General features: G+C 35.3%; 1 protein-coding gene across 1 annotated transcript in view; it reads right to left on the bottom strand.

Moving 5' to 3' along the window:
• Positions 1-15,753, bottom strand: part of rg (A kinase anchor protein rugose) — a 1,380,990-nt gene that overhangs the window by 1,156,963 nt on the left and 208,274 nt on the right. The window contains exons 10-11 of the mRNA XM_090393458.1: positions 14,012-14,068; positions 9,226-9,366 (exon numbers count right to left, since the gene is read on the bottom strand). Of these exons, the coding sequence (XP_090249584.1) occupies positions 9,226-9,366; positions 14,012-14,068 (198 nt within the window). The remainder of the gene's footprint in view (positions 1-9,225; positions 9,367-14,011; positions 14,069-15,753) is intronic.

Here is a 15,753-nt window from a genome sequence, read left to right as displayed (position 1 = left end):
CCATCATTTTTTATTTTGGTTTAACCAATAAGAATACAATTTGGTCTTCTAAATCCCAAATTGCCAGCCCATCCTCGTTCGTTCAGTATCCAGGTAGATGCTCAACAGGGTGCACCACGAGAAGGTGAGGATTGGACATTAGGTCAGAAGCCCTGGTAGGTTCTCCACATTCCTTTAAAGGCTATGAGGAGGTCTCCTCTCAGTTATACAGCTTTGACCCTTAAGTACCCCTCCAAACAGCATTATAAAAATCATAATGAACAGAACAAATTGATTTCCTTTGATAACAATGCACTTACTACTGAATTCAATCACATATGATGGTGTGAATGAATTCAAGAGATGGTACATACACTGGGCCACTGAATTTAGAAACTTTTATTTAATACTGTGCTTTAGCTGGAATTACAGCACTAATATGGTTTGGTATAGATTCCACAAGATGTTGGATAGCATCTATATCTACAACATACAAAGCATTCACCAGACCCTCCTTTAACTGGCTCAGATTTGACAGAAGAAAACTTTGCTCCCAGATCTATTTTTCTAACATGTCCAATACATTCTCAATGGAGTTTAGATCCAGGGTTTGTGGTGGCCAGGGAAAATGGTGGAATTCTCTGTCATGCTTGCTGAACCACTACTGAACAATTCTTGTGTGTTCACTACTGAACCACTACTGAACAATTCTTGTGTGTTCACTACTGAACCACTACTGAACAATTCACCAGACCCTCCTTTAACTGGCTCAGATTTGACAGAAGAAAACTTTGCTCCCAGATCTATTTTTCTAACATGTCCAATACATTCTCAATGGAGTTTAGATCCAGGGTTTGTTGGTGGCCAGGGAAAATGGTGGAATTCTCTGTCATGCTTGCTGAACCACTACTGAACAATTCTTGTGCGATGGACAGTAGCACTGTCATCCATAAAACATCCTTGGAGGTCATCCAACCTTCCAACAATATCAGGGGACCTGTTCCATACCATCATAATATGACTCGCACAATGACACCATTTCCACAGTCACAGTGTTCCTGACACCACTGTAGACAAACTTCCCAGTTCTTCACAGAAATCGGTGGTTTCTGTATAGGCATGTGGCTGCTAATACTGATCCTCTTCAATTCCTTGTGCATAATTTAGTGAGATATGAGTTGGGAATAACCTTCATTAAATGCTTCAGTCAATTGCTGTATAGAGGAAGTTTTGTTCGTCCATACAACCCTTCTCAGATGCTAGCAAACTCATTCCTGACAGATTTTCTTAGGACCAACGTTATGCCTCTTAGACAAGCAACGCAAATTATTTTTCCGCTGATTAAACAGATCCAGATATTTCTCTTTTTTGAGAAACCAATCAGCTCTGCTATCTTCAAAATCATGGCTCCAGCCAGATGGGCACCAACAATAAGCCCTTTATTGAACTCTGAAAGATCCTTTATTTTGTTCCATTGTGATCAGCAGCATTCTTAAATAGTTGCCTAGATGCACATGAGCAAGTATTTTGCTTATACACTGTTTAAGTGATGTTTACATACATCTGCATAAAAAAGTTTCTAGTTCCATGGCTGGTGTGTGTGTGTATATGTGTGTGTGACTAATGTGTGTCAAGAAAAGGTAAACAGTTATTAGATTCTATTTCTACTGTGAAATAGAATCTAATTCTATTTCACAGTAGAAATAGAATTAGGTGGTGACAAATTAGGCAGGTGAGAATTAGGCAGGTGACAAAAGCATCCAAAGTGCACCCAAAAGCACCTAGTTCTGTGCCCATTCAAGTCTTCTTGTAAGGCTACAAAATCTACTCTATTCAAGACTTCACTATGTATCCAAGGAAAAAGTCTGCAAATTATTGAAAAGAGTGACTTCCTGACCCAAAGAAATCATTAAAAAAATAAAAAAATCTGTTCATGTTAACCCACCCCACATTTATGGATTACCAAAAATCTGCAAATCTAATATTCTCCTATGCCCTATAGTTGATAGTATAGATAGTCCCACTTATAAACTTACCTTACAGTTTGCCAAGTCTCTTGAACACACACACACACTGGCAACTCCTCTACTTTTGTAAAAAAATGCAGTCCATTTCAAATCATTCGTTAAAAATCATATTCTTAAAAATTCAGACATAACGATTAGTTTCAATGTCACCTCTTTATTTACCAATGTATTACTAATAGAAACTCTTCATTTGATAAAGTCTAAATTTTCCCCTGATATCTTTGAATCATTCAAATTTACTATGTAAGCAAGTTATTTTACATGGGGAGGAAAAATCTACAAACAGATTAATGGTACTGCAATGGGTTTCCTCCTCCCCCTTTAGAAAACTTTTACATGGAACACTCTGAAAACAAAATACTTACCACAGCTACATACAAGCCCCTAGTGTGGTTATGCTTTGTTGATGATGTAGTTGCTATTTGGCCTCCACGGACAAGACACTTTGGATGCTTTTGTCACCTGCCTAAACAGCTAACACTCCAAAATTCACTTCGCAGTAGAAAAAGAATCTAATAACTGTTTACATTTTCTTGACACATTAGTCACCCACCTTTCATATGGATCACTATCTTTTTCCACTTACAGAAAGCCAACACAGAAAGATATCTACATAAACTATCACATCATCATCATCCAGCCCAACAGTTATGGTATTTTAAAAAACTTATACACAGACCCAGAGTCATTTGTTCTAATGATACAGCTCTTCCACAGAACTCAAATATCTGAATAATACTTTCTTCGCCAATGGCTACAATGCCTACAAAGTAGATAAAATACTACATATTCCCATTACTTCTTCCTCCTCTCTATGTCAGAGGTGCAATCAGAAAAGATAGCCCAAGTACTAATAAAACATGGCTTTTACACCACATTCAAACCTCATGTTAAATTAGCAAATCTACTCCACTCTCCTAAGAATAAACTTTACCCATGTGACTTGGCCTACTATGGGCAAACAAGAAGATCTGTTAACATCTTCCTGGATGAACATAAAAAATACATTCGCTACCATTAATACGGGAAGTCAGGATTGGAAGACCACACTTTGGACACCCCCTTCACACAGATTACATGAAAGAAAATTAATGTGCTATTTACATGTTGTTACAGATCAGAAAAATTATTTTTGGGGTCAGCCATGGCTAATGAAGAATTCTCCTAACCTGAACAAATATGGTTGCATTAATTTGCCAAAAAAATTTGGGACACTTTTCTTAAGAGCGACTCCCACATAGCTGAATTTTTTTTCACAACATTAGAGGGTGCCAAATTAGGACTTTTGTCCATTACAATTGTATTATTTCACTTACTCACTATCGCGTATATATGCTGCATTGTGCTCTAAAGATGCTGATTTGAAATTCAGCAAAATATAAGCAAGTTAATAAACATCTTGTTTTATAAAATAATTTGTTTAGTGGTGTTAATAACTTTAAAAATAAGTTGAGTAACCTTCAACATCTAAGTTTATCTGTTAGTCTGCTCCTCATAATCTTTGCATTCCCCAACTTTGCATCATCTGCAAACAACTAAATATACCAATTCAAATCTTTCCCAATATCATTAATATACAGGTTAAACAGTAATGTCCCTAAAACAGATTCCTGAGACACATCATATGATATCAACTTATTACATGGTAAGCTACAACATGACAAAATTTCATGCTGGCTGGGGTGTGGCCCAGTTGTTTTCGCCAGGGAACCAGGGCGAACAGCGAAAAGTCAGCTACTGGAACAAATCTGAAAACACACCCCAACTCAACATCACCAGAGTTAAAGATCGGTACTATCAACATAAGAAGTCTGAATGGTAAAGAAATGGAGCTAGCTGATGAATTAGATAAGTACCAGATCGACATAACAGGAGTGACCGAAACAAAAAAGACCAAAACTGGTGAGATCTTTCTGAGCAATAAATACAAAATGTTATATTCAGGCAATGACAATCAAGGAAAAGAAGGAGTAGCCATAGTATTCAACACAAAATATGAGGTTAATCTTCTTGAATGGCAGGCAGTCTCAAGTAGAGTGATATGGACAAATATGAGAATGGAGGAACTGGACAATGAGACTTATTTGTGCCTATGGTCCCACAGAAGGTTCAACTAAAGTAGAAGTGGAGGAATTTTTTGATGCTTTAGAAAAAGCAACTGACACAATGAAAAAGGAAAAGTTGGTCCTTGTTGGGGATCTGAATAGGAAATGATTGTCAGACATACAAAAATATTTTGGGAAAATTTGGAGAAAAGAGCAAAGCTAATAATAATGGCAAATACCTGTTGGATTTCTGCTCAGGACATTGACTGGTTATTACTAACACCATGTTCCAACATAAAAATATGCACAAATTCACATGGAGAGAAGAGCCAAGGAATAAGAAAAGTCTCATTGACTATGTTATTGTTGATAGTGATGTTTTCCCCCTGGTGCAAGACACCAGAGTGTATAGAGGATTTGAAATTGGAAGTAATCATTATTTAGTCTTGAGCAGGATAAAAATGAATTTCATATTGAAAAGAATAACATGTAAGAAAGTTTTAAAGCAAATAAAAGTTGAGCAGCTCTCAGATGTGAACTGTAGACTAACATATACAAAGATTATTGAAGAAAAAAATGAAAGAGTTTGAGAACACGAACCAAACCTTGGAGAGTCAGTGGCAAGCCTTGAAGAAAACCCTGATTGATTCAGCCAGAGAGGCATATGGTGAGGTTGTCTGCAAGGATAGAAAAATAAGGACTCCATGGTGGACACAGGAAGTTAAAGAGGCAGTGAAGGAAAAGAAGAAAGCATATCAAAAGTTCCTGGCAAATAAGTCAGCTTGTGCTCTTAGAGAATACAGAGACAAATGTAAGAAAGCAAAACAGTGTGTAAAATTAGCTAAACAAAAGTCATGAGAGGACTTTGGCAAGAACATAGAAAATAAATATCAAGAAGGTGGCAAAATATTCTGGAGGTTGTTGAAGAAGCCTAGGAATGGAGGAAAGAGTGCTGTAAAAGGAGTTAGAGATGATAAAGGTGACATGAAAACAGGAGAAAAAGATATCCTTGAAGTATGGAGTAATTACTTTGAAAAATTGCTAAATGACAGAAGCAGTGATAGCACAGTGGTAAAAAACACTCAACAGGCATACGGTCAGGAATACATATCCATACTTAAACTAGAAAAAACCATCGAAGGCTTGAAATGTGGAAAGGCAGCAGGAGTAGATGATATTAGACCAAAAATACTGAAGTATGGTGGTAAAAAAGTCTTACAGTGGCTTCACTGCATAGTTCAGAAAGCCTGGACAGATGGACGAATTCCCAATGATTGGAGTAGAGCTCTAATAGTGCCCATATATAAAAAGGGAAATAAAACTGAATGTTGAGAATTACAGAGGTATTTCCCTACTGAGTGTTCCTGGCAAGATCTATGCAAGTATACTTGAGAAACGGTTGAGAAGAATTGTGGAAGAAAAGCTTGGTGAAGAACAAGCTGGATTCAGGCCAAATAAAGGCTGTCACGATCAGATCTTCACTTTACGACAAATAGTCGAGAAAGCATTGGAATATAACAAAGATCTGTATTTAAGTTTTGTCGATCTGGAAAAGGCATATGACAAGGTGCCAAGAGAGAAGCTATTCAATACGCTACAGTTAAATGGTGTCATTGGGGCATTATATCAAGCAATATTTAGTCTGTATTTGAGTTGCAAGTCAGCAGTTAGAATTGAAGGATGTACAGGAAGATGGTTTAATGTTAAATCTGGAGTGAGACAAGGATGTACATTATCCCCTCTGTTATTCATTATCTATATGGATCACATTATGAAGGAAAGTGGTATTAAACATGATATCAGAATTGGAGATGTTAATGTCAGCTCTTTGCTTTATGTGGACGATGTTATACTTCTAAATAAATCCGCTACAAGTTTGCCAGATTCCCTGACTAAATTGAATAACTGTTGTAATAGATATGGTATGAAGGTCAGCATTAAAAAGACAAAGACAATGAAAATAGGTAGAATTGTTGAAAATGTCAACTGTGTTTTGAACGGAGAACCTGTGGAAAAAGTAAAACATTTCAGCTACTTAGGCACGATTTTTAGTGAAGATGATAAATTAAATATGGAAATAGACAACAGAATCAACAAAGCTGGTATGGTAGGAAGTCAATTGAATAAATTCATACGGAATAAGAGAGAAATTTGTCAGAACATGAAATTAGCTGTATACAAGGCAGTGCTCAAACCATTTTTAACTTATGAATCTGAGAGCTGGGTCAAAAATAAAACACTTGACCAAAGACTAGAGACCACAGATATGAGAGTCCTGAGAAAGATTAGAGGTGTGAACAGATGGCATCAATGGCAATATCATATTCAAAACGAGGATATTAGGAAAGAACTTGACATTGTCAGTATCCAGGAATGCGTTAGCAGGGCTAATCTCAGGTCACTTAAACAGAATGGGCGAGGAAAGATTTGCAAAACAAGTGTTCTCTGCCAGGTTGGCAGGAAAATGATCCAGAGGAAGACCAAGATATAGGTGGACTGATACGGTACAATGTGCCTTAGACGATAGAAATATAAGATCTGATAATGATAATATTGGAGTCTTGACAAGTAATAGACTGATTTGGAGGAAAACTGTAGATAGGAAGTTAGTAATTATGTAAATTTTTCATGTAGTACTATCATATCCTGTACACCCCTTGAGGGTACATGTCAGGAATTTGATGATGAAGTATACTATTTTGTATCCATCTCCCACGTCCAATGCTTCTGCCACTAATTGAATACTTCCTCACAGACAGTCAGTCTCTCCTCCTCATCATCCACTATTCTGAAACTCTCTATGATGTCACATTCACAAGGATGAAAGACTTTTATGAACTGCTCATTAAATATCTCAACTATATCCACTGCAGCAGTTGTCCTTATACCATTTTCTCTAATCAATGCCATCTTAACATAATCATTCTTTTTTTTTCCCCTGCTGGCTACATATCAAAAGAACTCCGTAGGATATTTTTTTTTTTAGCTTCATTAACTGCTGCTCATACTGAACTTTTGCTATCCTTACCAACTGAGTCACCCTCCTTGCCTGTTCTTTCAATTCCTCATGGAATTGATTATCCAAAATGCCTTTTTTTCTCTGTATTGCATGCTTAATCTCTTCATTCATCCATTTCACACCGGTGGCGGCTTGTACATAAGCACTGCAACACTGCAGCACCCCCAAGGGAAAAAAAGAAAAAATTAAATTTTGTTTGTGCTTATAAATAATAACAATGCTGACAACATTATATAAATGCAATACAACATGTTAAAGGTTACAGCTTATGTTTCGACATTGAATGAATAGTTAATAATTGGAATTGTTCAATTAATGCTTTAGATTATGAAACAAATGCACTGCAATCTAACGCAGTGTCATAATTATCACATTCGGCCAATTACAGCTAGACTCGCTGATATTCGTTTGCACTTGTCACTGCACGTAACAAGTGAATTCGACATTACTCATAGAGCATTGTCGCTACAGATAAATTGTATGCTTGTGCACGTTATTTCTGTGAGATATGAAACTTTTATTATTGGTGTGTGTTCGTGGTGAGGGTGAAATATTTTTAATAAAGCAATTTTTTTAATATGTGAATTTATTTATTAATAAATTGGTTACTGATTAGGAAAAATTAATTATTTTTCTTCTTTTGTATATGCAGCACCCCCACTTAAAATTTTCACTGGCCACCAGTTTCACACCTACCTTATTTAACTTTCTGACTTTTGGAACGCATTTAAACATTGCTTCTACTAGATAGTTCTTGAATATCATCCAAGCAGCATTGATCTCCTTCCCCCCCCCCTACTCCTCATTCCATCCTACAACTGCAAGTTGTCTCCTGAACTACTCATCACCAGCCTTGTAGTTCTGCACATATGCCCTTTCCTTACAAAAGTCGTCATGTGGTTGGCAGCCATCCAGTTAATCACTTCATGGTCACTCTCACCAATTGCAGGAGATTTGACACTTCATTTATAACATTCTCTGATGCCATTATTGCCCACTTTGAGGCTTTATCCTTTATCTAAGTGTTAGCAAACAAAGTTTGTACCTGAAGTACTTTCAGGACTGAGGTAACTCGTGGTAAAGGTGGTATAAGTTCTCATCACTTGCCTTAGTATCTCCCATAATGCAAACCACATCTCCTTGCAAGATGTGTATAATGCTATGCATTAAGGGAAGGGCCACTACCCAGATCGCTTTCAACCTTTATTGAGGTCTCATCAGTGGGAGCTAGACCCAGAGGTGTCAATACTAAGGTGGAAGTAATGGAGAAGTCTTAATTTATCTATACGAGTTGCCAAAGGGTGTCACACCCTATCATTAAAATTCTCTGGATTAGAGGTAAGTTTATGGAAGTTTTTCCACTTGGCTATGCTACTAAATATATATTGGGTTTTATCCTTTATCCAAGTGTTAGTAAACAAAATCTAAGTATCTCCCATAATGCAAAGCACATCTCCCACTAAGGCAAGTGATGAGAACTTATACCACCTTTACCACGAGTTGCCTCAATCCTGAAAGTACTTCAGATGCAAACTTTGTTTGCTAACACTTGGATAAAGGATAAAACCCAATATATATTTAGTAAAAATCCATGCTGTTTAATTTTTCTTCTGCGTGAACATAACAATTTGCCTTTCAGCGCCATGTTGTATCAGTATGCTAACAAAAATAATGAATTATGATAATAATGCCTAAGAAATTTATCCAAACATTGGGTTCAAGACTCAAATATCTCACAGTGACACTCAACCTACAATTTAAACATCAGCACACATTTAAATATAAAATTTATTAATTTTCTGCAGTCGACATGATGACGAATGTTTGACTCATGCCACCTAGAGTGGATTATGCTACTTAGCTTTCATTTTTGAGCAAGGTACAAAGTACAAGGGCAATAAAAAATATTCACCACCAAAACTTGAGTTTCATAGATGAGCATGACATAACCGAATTGAATCAACAGCATACTGGTGAAGTTTAGTCATTAATAAATGAAGAAGTCTTGATTTTTTGAACCAGTGAAGCTAAATGTATCATGGCTTTGGTTGTCTAAGGGTCAAAATCATGAAAAAATTTGACATGCCACAAACAATGAAGAAAATTGTTTGATATCAGTTAACATTTTTTTGTTAATAGAATAAATAAGTCTTACCTGTAACATAAGTGCATGAGGAGTGTGAACAAAGTGTGAAACATTTCCTTTAGGTGCAGCTTGAAGACATAGTTGGCTGTCTGTTGCTACTGGATTATACATAAATACTATAGCACTAGAAAGTTTGCCATCATATAGAACCTTAAAAAAATAAATAAATAAAAAAGTGATAAGCTATTTGTGGATTATTTCAAATGTTTAATTGCTAATTACTAATATATAATTTTGGTCCAATAAACTATATTAAACATCTAAAATAAATATAAACATCGTTGATTTAAATAACTTTCATGGCTTACACATGTAATAAAAAATCAATTGGAGTTTTTGAATCAAATTCTATATTTCATCCAAAATTAAGTAGACACCATCGGGGAGATAGATTGTTAACTACACCCGAAACGTGAATCACAATAATGAATCATAAATCATGCGTATATTAGTTTGTGTATTAGTCACAGCTGAAGTACATGATTACACTATTAGAGTTCAAAGGAAAAGAGTAATTTTCCTTTTAACTTTACTTTGATAGTTTACTGGGATCCAGCCCTGACTTAAGAAAAGCAATAATAAATGTTTTTTAGATGCAAGCGTACGTTTCTGTGGTTGAGTAATTCTATGGGAAGTTTCCAGTATTGAGACCACATTATTATGTAATTAAAGAGTTTAATAAAAATAAGCAATTAAAACCTGACAAATTTCATAAATCATATGACTTACATCATCAGGGACACTGGACCTAAACGTTTCACACAACAAAAGCCTACTAACAATTAATTACCCATATTAGATGTTTTTGATAACTTTACAACTGTCACATATAATTGATAAACCAAAATACAAATGGCAGATTTGTTATTGTATGCATGTTTGAACACTGCTAGTTGTTGCTATCCTGTTCTGTGGTATCATGTGTGTTATATCCTAGGTCTGTGGCAGTTAAATTTTTGATGCAAATAGACCATACTTGATGTAAAATTGAGCCTTGATTTTTATTGCATTATGTAGGGATCCTAAGCATTTGCAAGGTTTCTTTAAATTCACTTGTAAAACAGTTGCAATCAATATATGGCATTTTTTTTTGTTTGTTGCCAAAGTACTTAAAGGCCAGTAGTGGTTGTGTGGAATGCCAGGACTGATTTATGCTCTCTTCTCTTTTTGGCATATTTTATGTGTTCAAACATGCGAATCTCTCCCAACCTCCCTATCTGGCCTACATAACAAATGCCACAAGAGCAGTGAATCTTATAGATGCGTGGTTTTTTTCATGGGGTAATGTGGAGGTTTTGGTGGATGTAGGAATCTTGATATTTTTTGTAATGGTAAAAAAAAAGCCACTTTTATGTTGTACTCATGGAGCAAAGCAGACACTTTGTCTGTGTCATTCTTGATGTAAGGCAACATGATTGCATTCATGAAATCTTGTTTAAGTAAGGGAGTTGCAGGAGATTTATTAAGAATTTTTCTGACTGTCTTGGGTTCAAAACCATTTGCGTACAAGGTTCTGTCTAAAGTAGTGCAGTTCTTCATTCCTTTTGATTGACGTGCTTGATATATTGTATGTCGTAAAGTTTTAATTATGCCTATCTTTTGCAATGAAGCGGCATTTAAAAATCTTCCCATTGTGGTAGGTTTTCTATATAGAAAAGGATAACCTTTTTCCCCCCATTGTTTACTTCACAAGGATATCAAGGAAAGGTAATATTTTTTATTGTTCTAGTTCAAGAGTGAATTTTTTCAAATACGAAAATATAATTGACGTAATGTAACCAAATTTTTGGTTTCTTCTGATAGTTTTTTAATGCATTAGTTTAGAAATTTTTCATAAGCAGGTCGGCTAAGGATGGAGAAAGGTGGAAACCCATGGCAAGTCCTTCTTTTTGTTCCCAATATCTGAAATATTTCAAGACGAGATACTGTCTTGAAATATGAAAAAAACGGTTTTCTCATGCAGTGTTTGAATTCTTATAATGGTGTATCTGCCCTTCATTTTCTGGATTTTATTCCATACTTCTTTACTATTGGTTACTCTTGTTATGGAAGATGATATTGGATCCCAACTTGTTTTTGGCTCTGACATGTCTCAAAGATTTCTTTCAGGTTTCCTTAGCTGCTGTATAATCAGTGTTCACAGCATCACTGACAAGAGATAAGCTGATTGTTGCAGAATGGAATTCTGCTAAAATAGAGAAGGCGGGCCAGTCATCTTGCTCAATTTTCTACTGTGATATAATACACTATTACCCCATGTAAAAAGACGGATATCACAGGAAAATGGTCACTCCCACATAAATTGTCTTCAGTTTCCAGCTTTGACATTTACAATCAATGGAGTGAATGTTCATTCCTGTCTTTTAAGAGGGAAATATTATTATTGTTTAGCATATGCTCAACAACGCTTTTCTGGTGTTGGTTCAGTCATCATTCTGCAAAGTGTTGTGTCCATTTAAATCTTCCATTAAAAGTAAAGGGGATGGTAACTGCAATATGGGTCATCAAGATCATCCTGAGAGATATCTGCAGCAGAAGATAAATAGACTGTTATAAGAGATCCAACTGAGAGTTCGATGGCAACTCTCACACCATTTATCAATGGTTTCACACCATTTATCAATGGTTTCACACCATTTATCACTGACACTTTGATCCTTCTGTTCACTCCACACTTCAAATTTGCTTTCACAATATTTTTACACACATACAAACTCATCAAATAAGTCCTCTTCATTCATAGTAAAACTTGGTGACACTGTCTGCATGAATATGTAGCTTTCTTGTATGTTCTTCCAAGTCACAGGATCCTTTCCCTTCAAATTAATCCAATCCATAGACTGAAGAGGTGTGAGAAATGGTGTACACCACTCCTGAATATATTCAATACAGGTGCAGTAGAAATCTACGGTATAAGCTTTCAAACTTTTCAACTGTTATGTGTCCTTTTTCTAATTCTTGCAACTGTTTTCTCACAGTAGTTGAAAGAAACTTCTCTGCCTTCCTACAATTTAACCTTTCCACCAGTTTTGTTTGTTTCATCCTTCACTTCAATTACTGTTATATCTTGCTTTTCAATACATTTAATGGTATCGTAAAAGGTTTTAACTGGCTAGCAAGGAAATGCAGGAGTGTAATTGATGGTGGATTTTCAAAGAAATTTTTGAGACTGATAGGGCATTTGTCAATAGAAAGAAAATATGACTTCAATGAAGGGAACATGTCCATTACCCTCTGAACTGCAGACAAAAGAGAGAGCCATCTTGTCTTGCATTAGCAGATAATACAAATACAAACTTTGGTGGAAAGAAAAGAAAGAGAAAGGATAATCTGTACTTCAAAATGTAAGAAAACACTGTGAACAGTGAAGTCTCAAAGAAATTTTTGAGACTGATAGGACATTTGTCAATAGAAAGAAAATATGACTTCAATGAAGGGAACATGTCAATCACCCTCTGGACTGCAGACAAAAAGAGAGAGAGCCATCTTGTCTTGCTGCTACCCAAAACAGTTTTATACTCTGTGTTTGTGAATTCACAAAATGATTTAAGTTCCTCAACTCGTACACAATATATGTGGAAATGTTGAATCTTGTTAATTATTAACTAAAGATCGATAGATAAGCAATCTGAAGCAGTCTGCACAGCATTATGTATCACATATGCAGGGCAACCAATTCCAATTAAATTGTTCACAGTGTTTTCTTGCATTTTGAAGTACAGATTATCCTTTCCCTTTCTCTTCTTTCCACCAAAGTTTGTATTTGTATTATCTGCTAATATAGCAATAACCTTTTTCAGGAGATCTAACTTCTGTAACACTTCCAACACATAAGAAAATAAAAGTACTGAAATTTCACCACTTAAATTAACTAACTCCAACACATTTACCTTCGCACCTTTTTTCTGGATGATAGTATCTAATGACCGGAGGCACTAATTTCATGTCAAAGTGGTTTGATGAATCGATCAGTACTGATATAAAACAAGCTTCTTTTAGCTCTTCTCAATCTGCTTTGTCGCTAATGGCGCAATAACATTGGTTATTATTGCCTTGCACTTTGTTTGCGAACACCTGAATTTATCGCCCACTTGGCCAACCAAATGGTTAATGTACTTGAAGAATGAATGCCAGTGACTGCTGGCCTTTATTCTTGTTTTTTTCTAATGTATTTTAACCAGTATACATGGATTGACAACTAGAAACTACTAAGGTATTAAAAAATAGCCAGCAATCTAAACAAAGGAGAGTTATTTGCATTAAATCCTTGAAAATTAACAAAAATGGCAGCGAAGAGATAATGACCGATTAATTTCAAGCAATACATTTTAAATAGTTAATCATCACTTAAACTAATCATGTTAAATACAAATCAAACCAATAAGTTATTTGAATTGTTTGTGCAATGCCATCGGATTACCTTGAGAGACTATGATATCATTCAAAAATTTCCTGAAAAATGCACTCTCAGTTTCCAATACTTCTGATTTTGAGCCTTTCTCCTCTAGCTTTTTTTTATTTATTTATTTTTTTTTTAACTAGTGGGTTTGAAATCTCAAAAGATTTTGGATTTAAAACCCTACTTGCATACACCAGAAATAAATAAACACTGGAATTGGCTGAAAAAAAGCCTTAAAAAAGTTCCTGAAACACTAGAATTCAAATCAATTAAGTCTTTCTTCTGCAGGCCCTATTATCATATGGTACATCAGTAAGAGATAAAGATAAGGATAGATATGCAACATTGAAAATACTGTAGTAATAGTAATATATAAAGTGTATGAAATGAACTTACCCTCTTTAAATTGTCTGCCAGAGGTGTACTACACTCTCCTTCAAACCTAAACTGGCTCTGTGAAATGTAATCAGCACTAAATTAACATAGCAGATAAAGTTTTTTTTTTTTTTTTTTTAACAAAATGAAGTGTTGATGCAAATTATTAAGTAAATTACCTCTAAAATTATTTCCATACTTATTATTCATGTTAAAAGTGAGTAAAAAGAAAGAAATAAACATTAAGTCGAGATAATTTCATGCCAACTATGGTTAATGTTTATCTAATGCTTTAACCTTATATAGTAAGATATTTGCATCAATATCTTGTTGCAAATATGCGATCATTACTATGATCAGAAGTCTTCTTGGGTCATAATAATGATAGGAGTTACATGATCAATGTAAAACTTCTTTGGCGTGTCCTCTTAAGAACATCGGCACTAAGCTTAGAAATAAGCCAACATATCGAATCATAACTGATCCTTTATGTGGGATTTTAACTTAAGAGTTATCAAAAAGGATCCTGGTTAAAAACCTTTGATTATAGCTGTTGGCTGTAATCTCTCTGTAACCAGATTTTAACGTGTACACTTTTTTTACATTTTTTTTATATATCTAGATGTATTTCCCTCAACATCTTTTGCTGTCTACGTGGCCAACAGCATCTTCGTGAGATTGTATAACATAAGCAAAAAACAGGCAAAAAAACTAAAAGTTTTCCAACATCCGTTATTTCTATAAACTGAAAAGCCCGAAATGATGTTTTAATTGCTTGTAACATAGGCATGTTTACTTGCAGTCTCTACATTGTTGTGTAAACTCTGTACGTGATTGCTGGCATAAGAGAGGTCTTGAATGTTACACATTAATTAGTGATTTCAAATGTCATGAAGGATCATTCCTTGGTTTCTATTTAGTGAGCTTTTGAGCAAATGACCTTGGAAGACTGTCATTTGAACAATCTGTCAAAGTAATTCTCTTCTAACTTAGGCATCAAGGATGGCTGCCAATTTACCATGTTCTTTGAGGATGTGTGCTGTGGTTCACTTCCCTTTTGTTTTCAACATTGCTTATATGTTCTTTGTTACGGATTTCAAAACTTCTCCCAGTTTGCCCTATGTACATCTTTCCACGGGAACAAGGAATCTTGTATACTTCGGATGTTTATCAAATAGAAATCTGTTAAAAACAGAAGCTTCATAAGTTAAATGGTTTGAAGGTTGTTTTGATGTTGACTGATTTTAATATATGAGATATTTTTCTTAATGCATTGCCATCACTTCTATTTTTTAAGGCTTTGTTATATCTAATTTCTGGAAGATTTTTCACTTGGTTATACCATAAATTAAAGATGCCAAAGAAATTATATTCTTGGTTTAATCCATTATACAAGTTAAAACAAACAAAGTTTATGCCTGAAGTATTTCAGGACATGACAACTTGTACATACATAGAGGCTAATGACTTCAGATCACTTGCATTAGTATCCCATAATGCAAAACACATATCCTTATGGACATGTATAATGCTATGCATTATGGGAAGTGTCACTACCCAGAACGGTTTCAACCTTTACTGAGGTCTCATCAGTGGGAGCCAGACCGAGAGATCATACCAAGTCCTTATCCTTATAAGGACTGGCTTGGGGCAAAGCAAGAATGCTTTTCATCTTCCCCGTTATCTGTAGACGACAGTGTAGGGATAAGGTGTTATTGAGCTATTAATGCTCTGATCATGGCAGGAGGTTGACAGCAATAGCC

This window comes from Typopeltis vanoorti, chromosome 5 (genome assembly GCF_054136105.1).
Source record: "Typopeltis vanoorti isolate ZY-2024b chromosome 5, IOZ_Tvanoo_1.0, whole genome shotgun sequence".
In the NCBI taxonomy this organism is placed as follows: Eukaryota; Metazoa; Arthropoda; class Arachnida; order Uropygi; family Thelyphonidae; genus Typopeltis; species Typopeltis vanoorti.
Note: the sequence above shows the minus strand (reverse complement) of the source record. Positions and strands in the feature narration are given on the sequence as shown.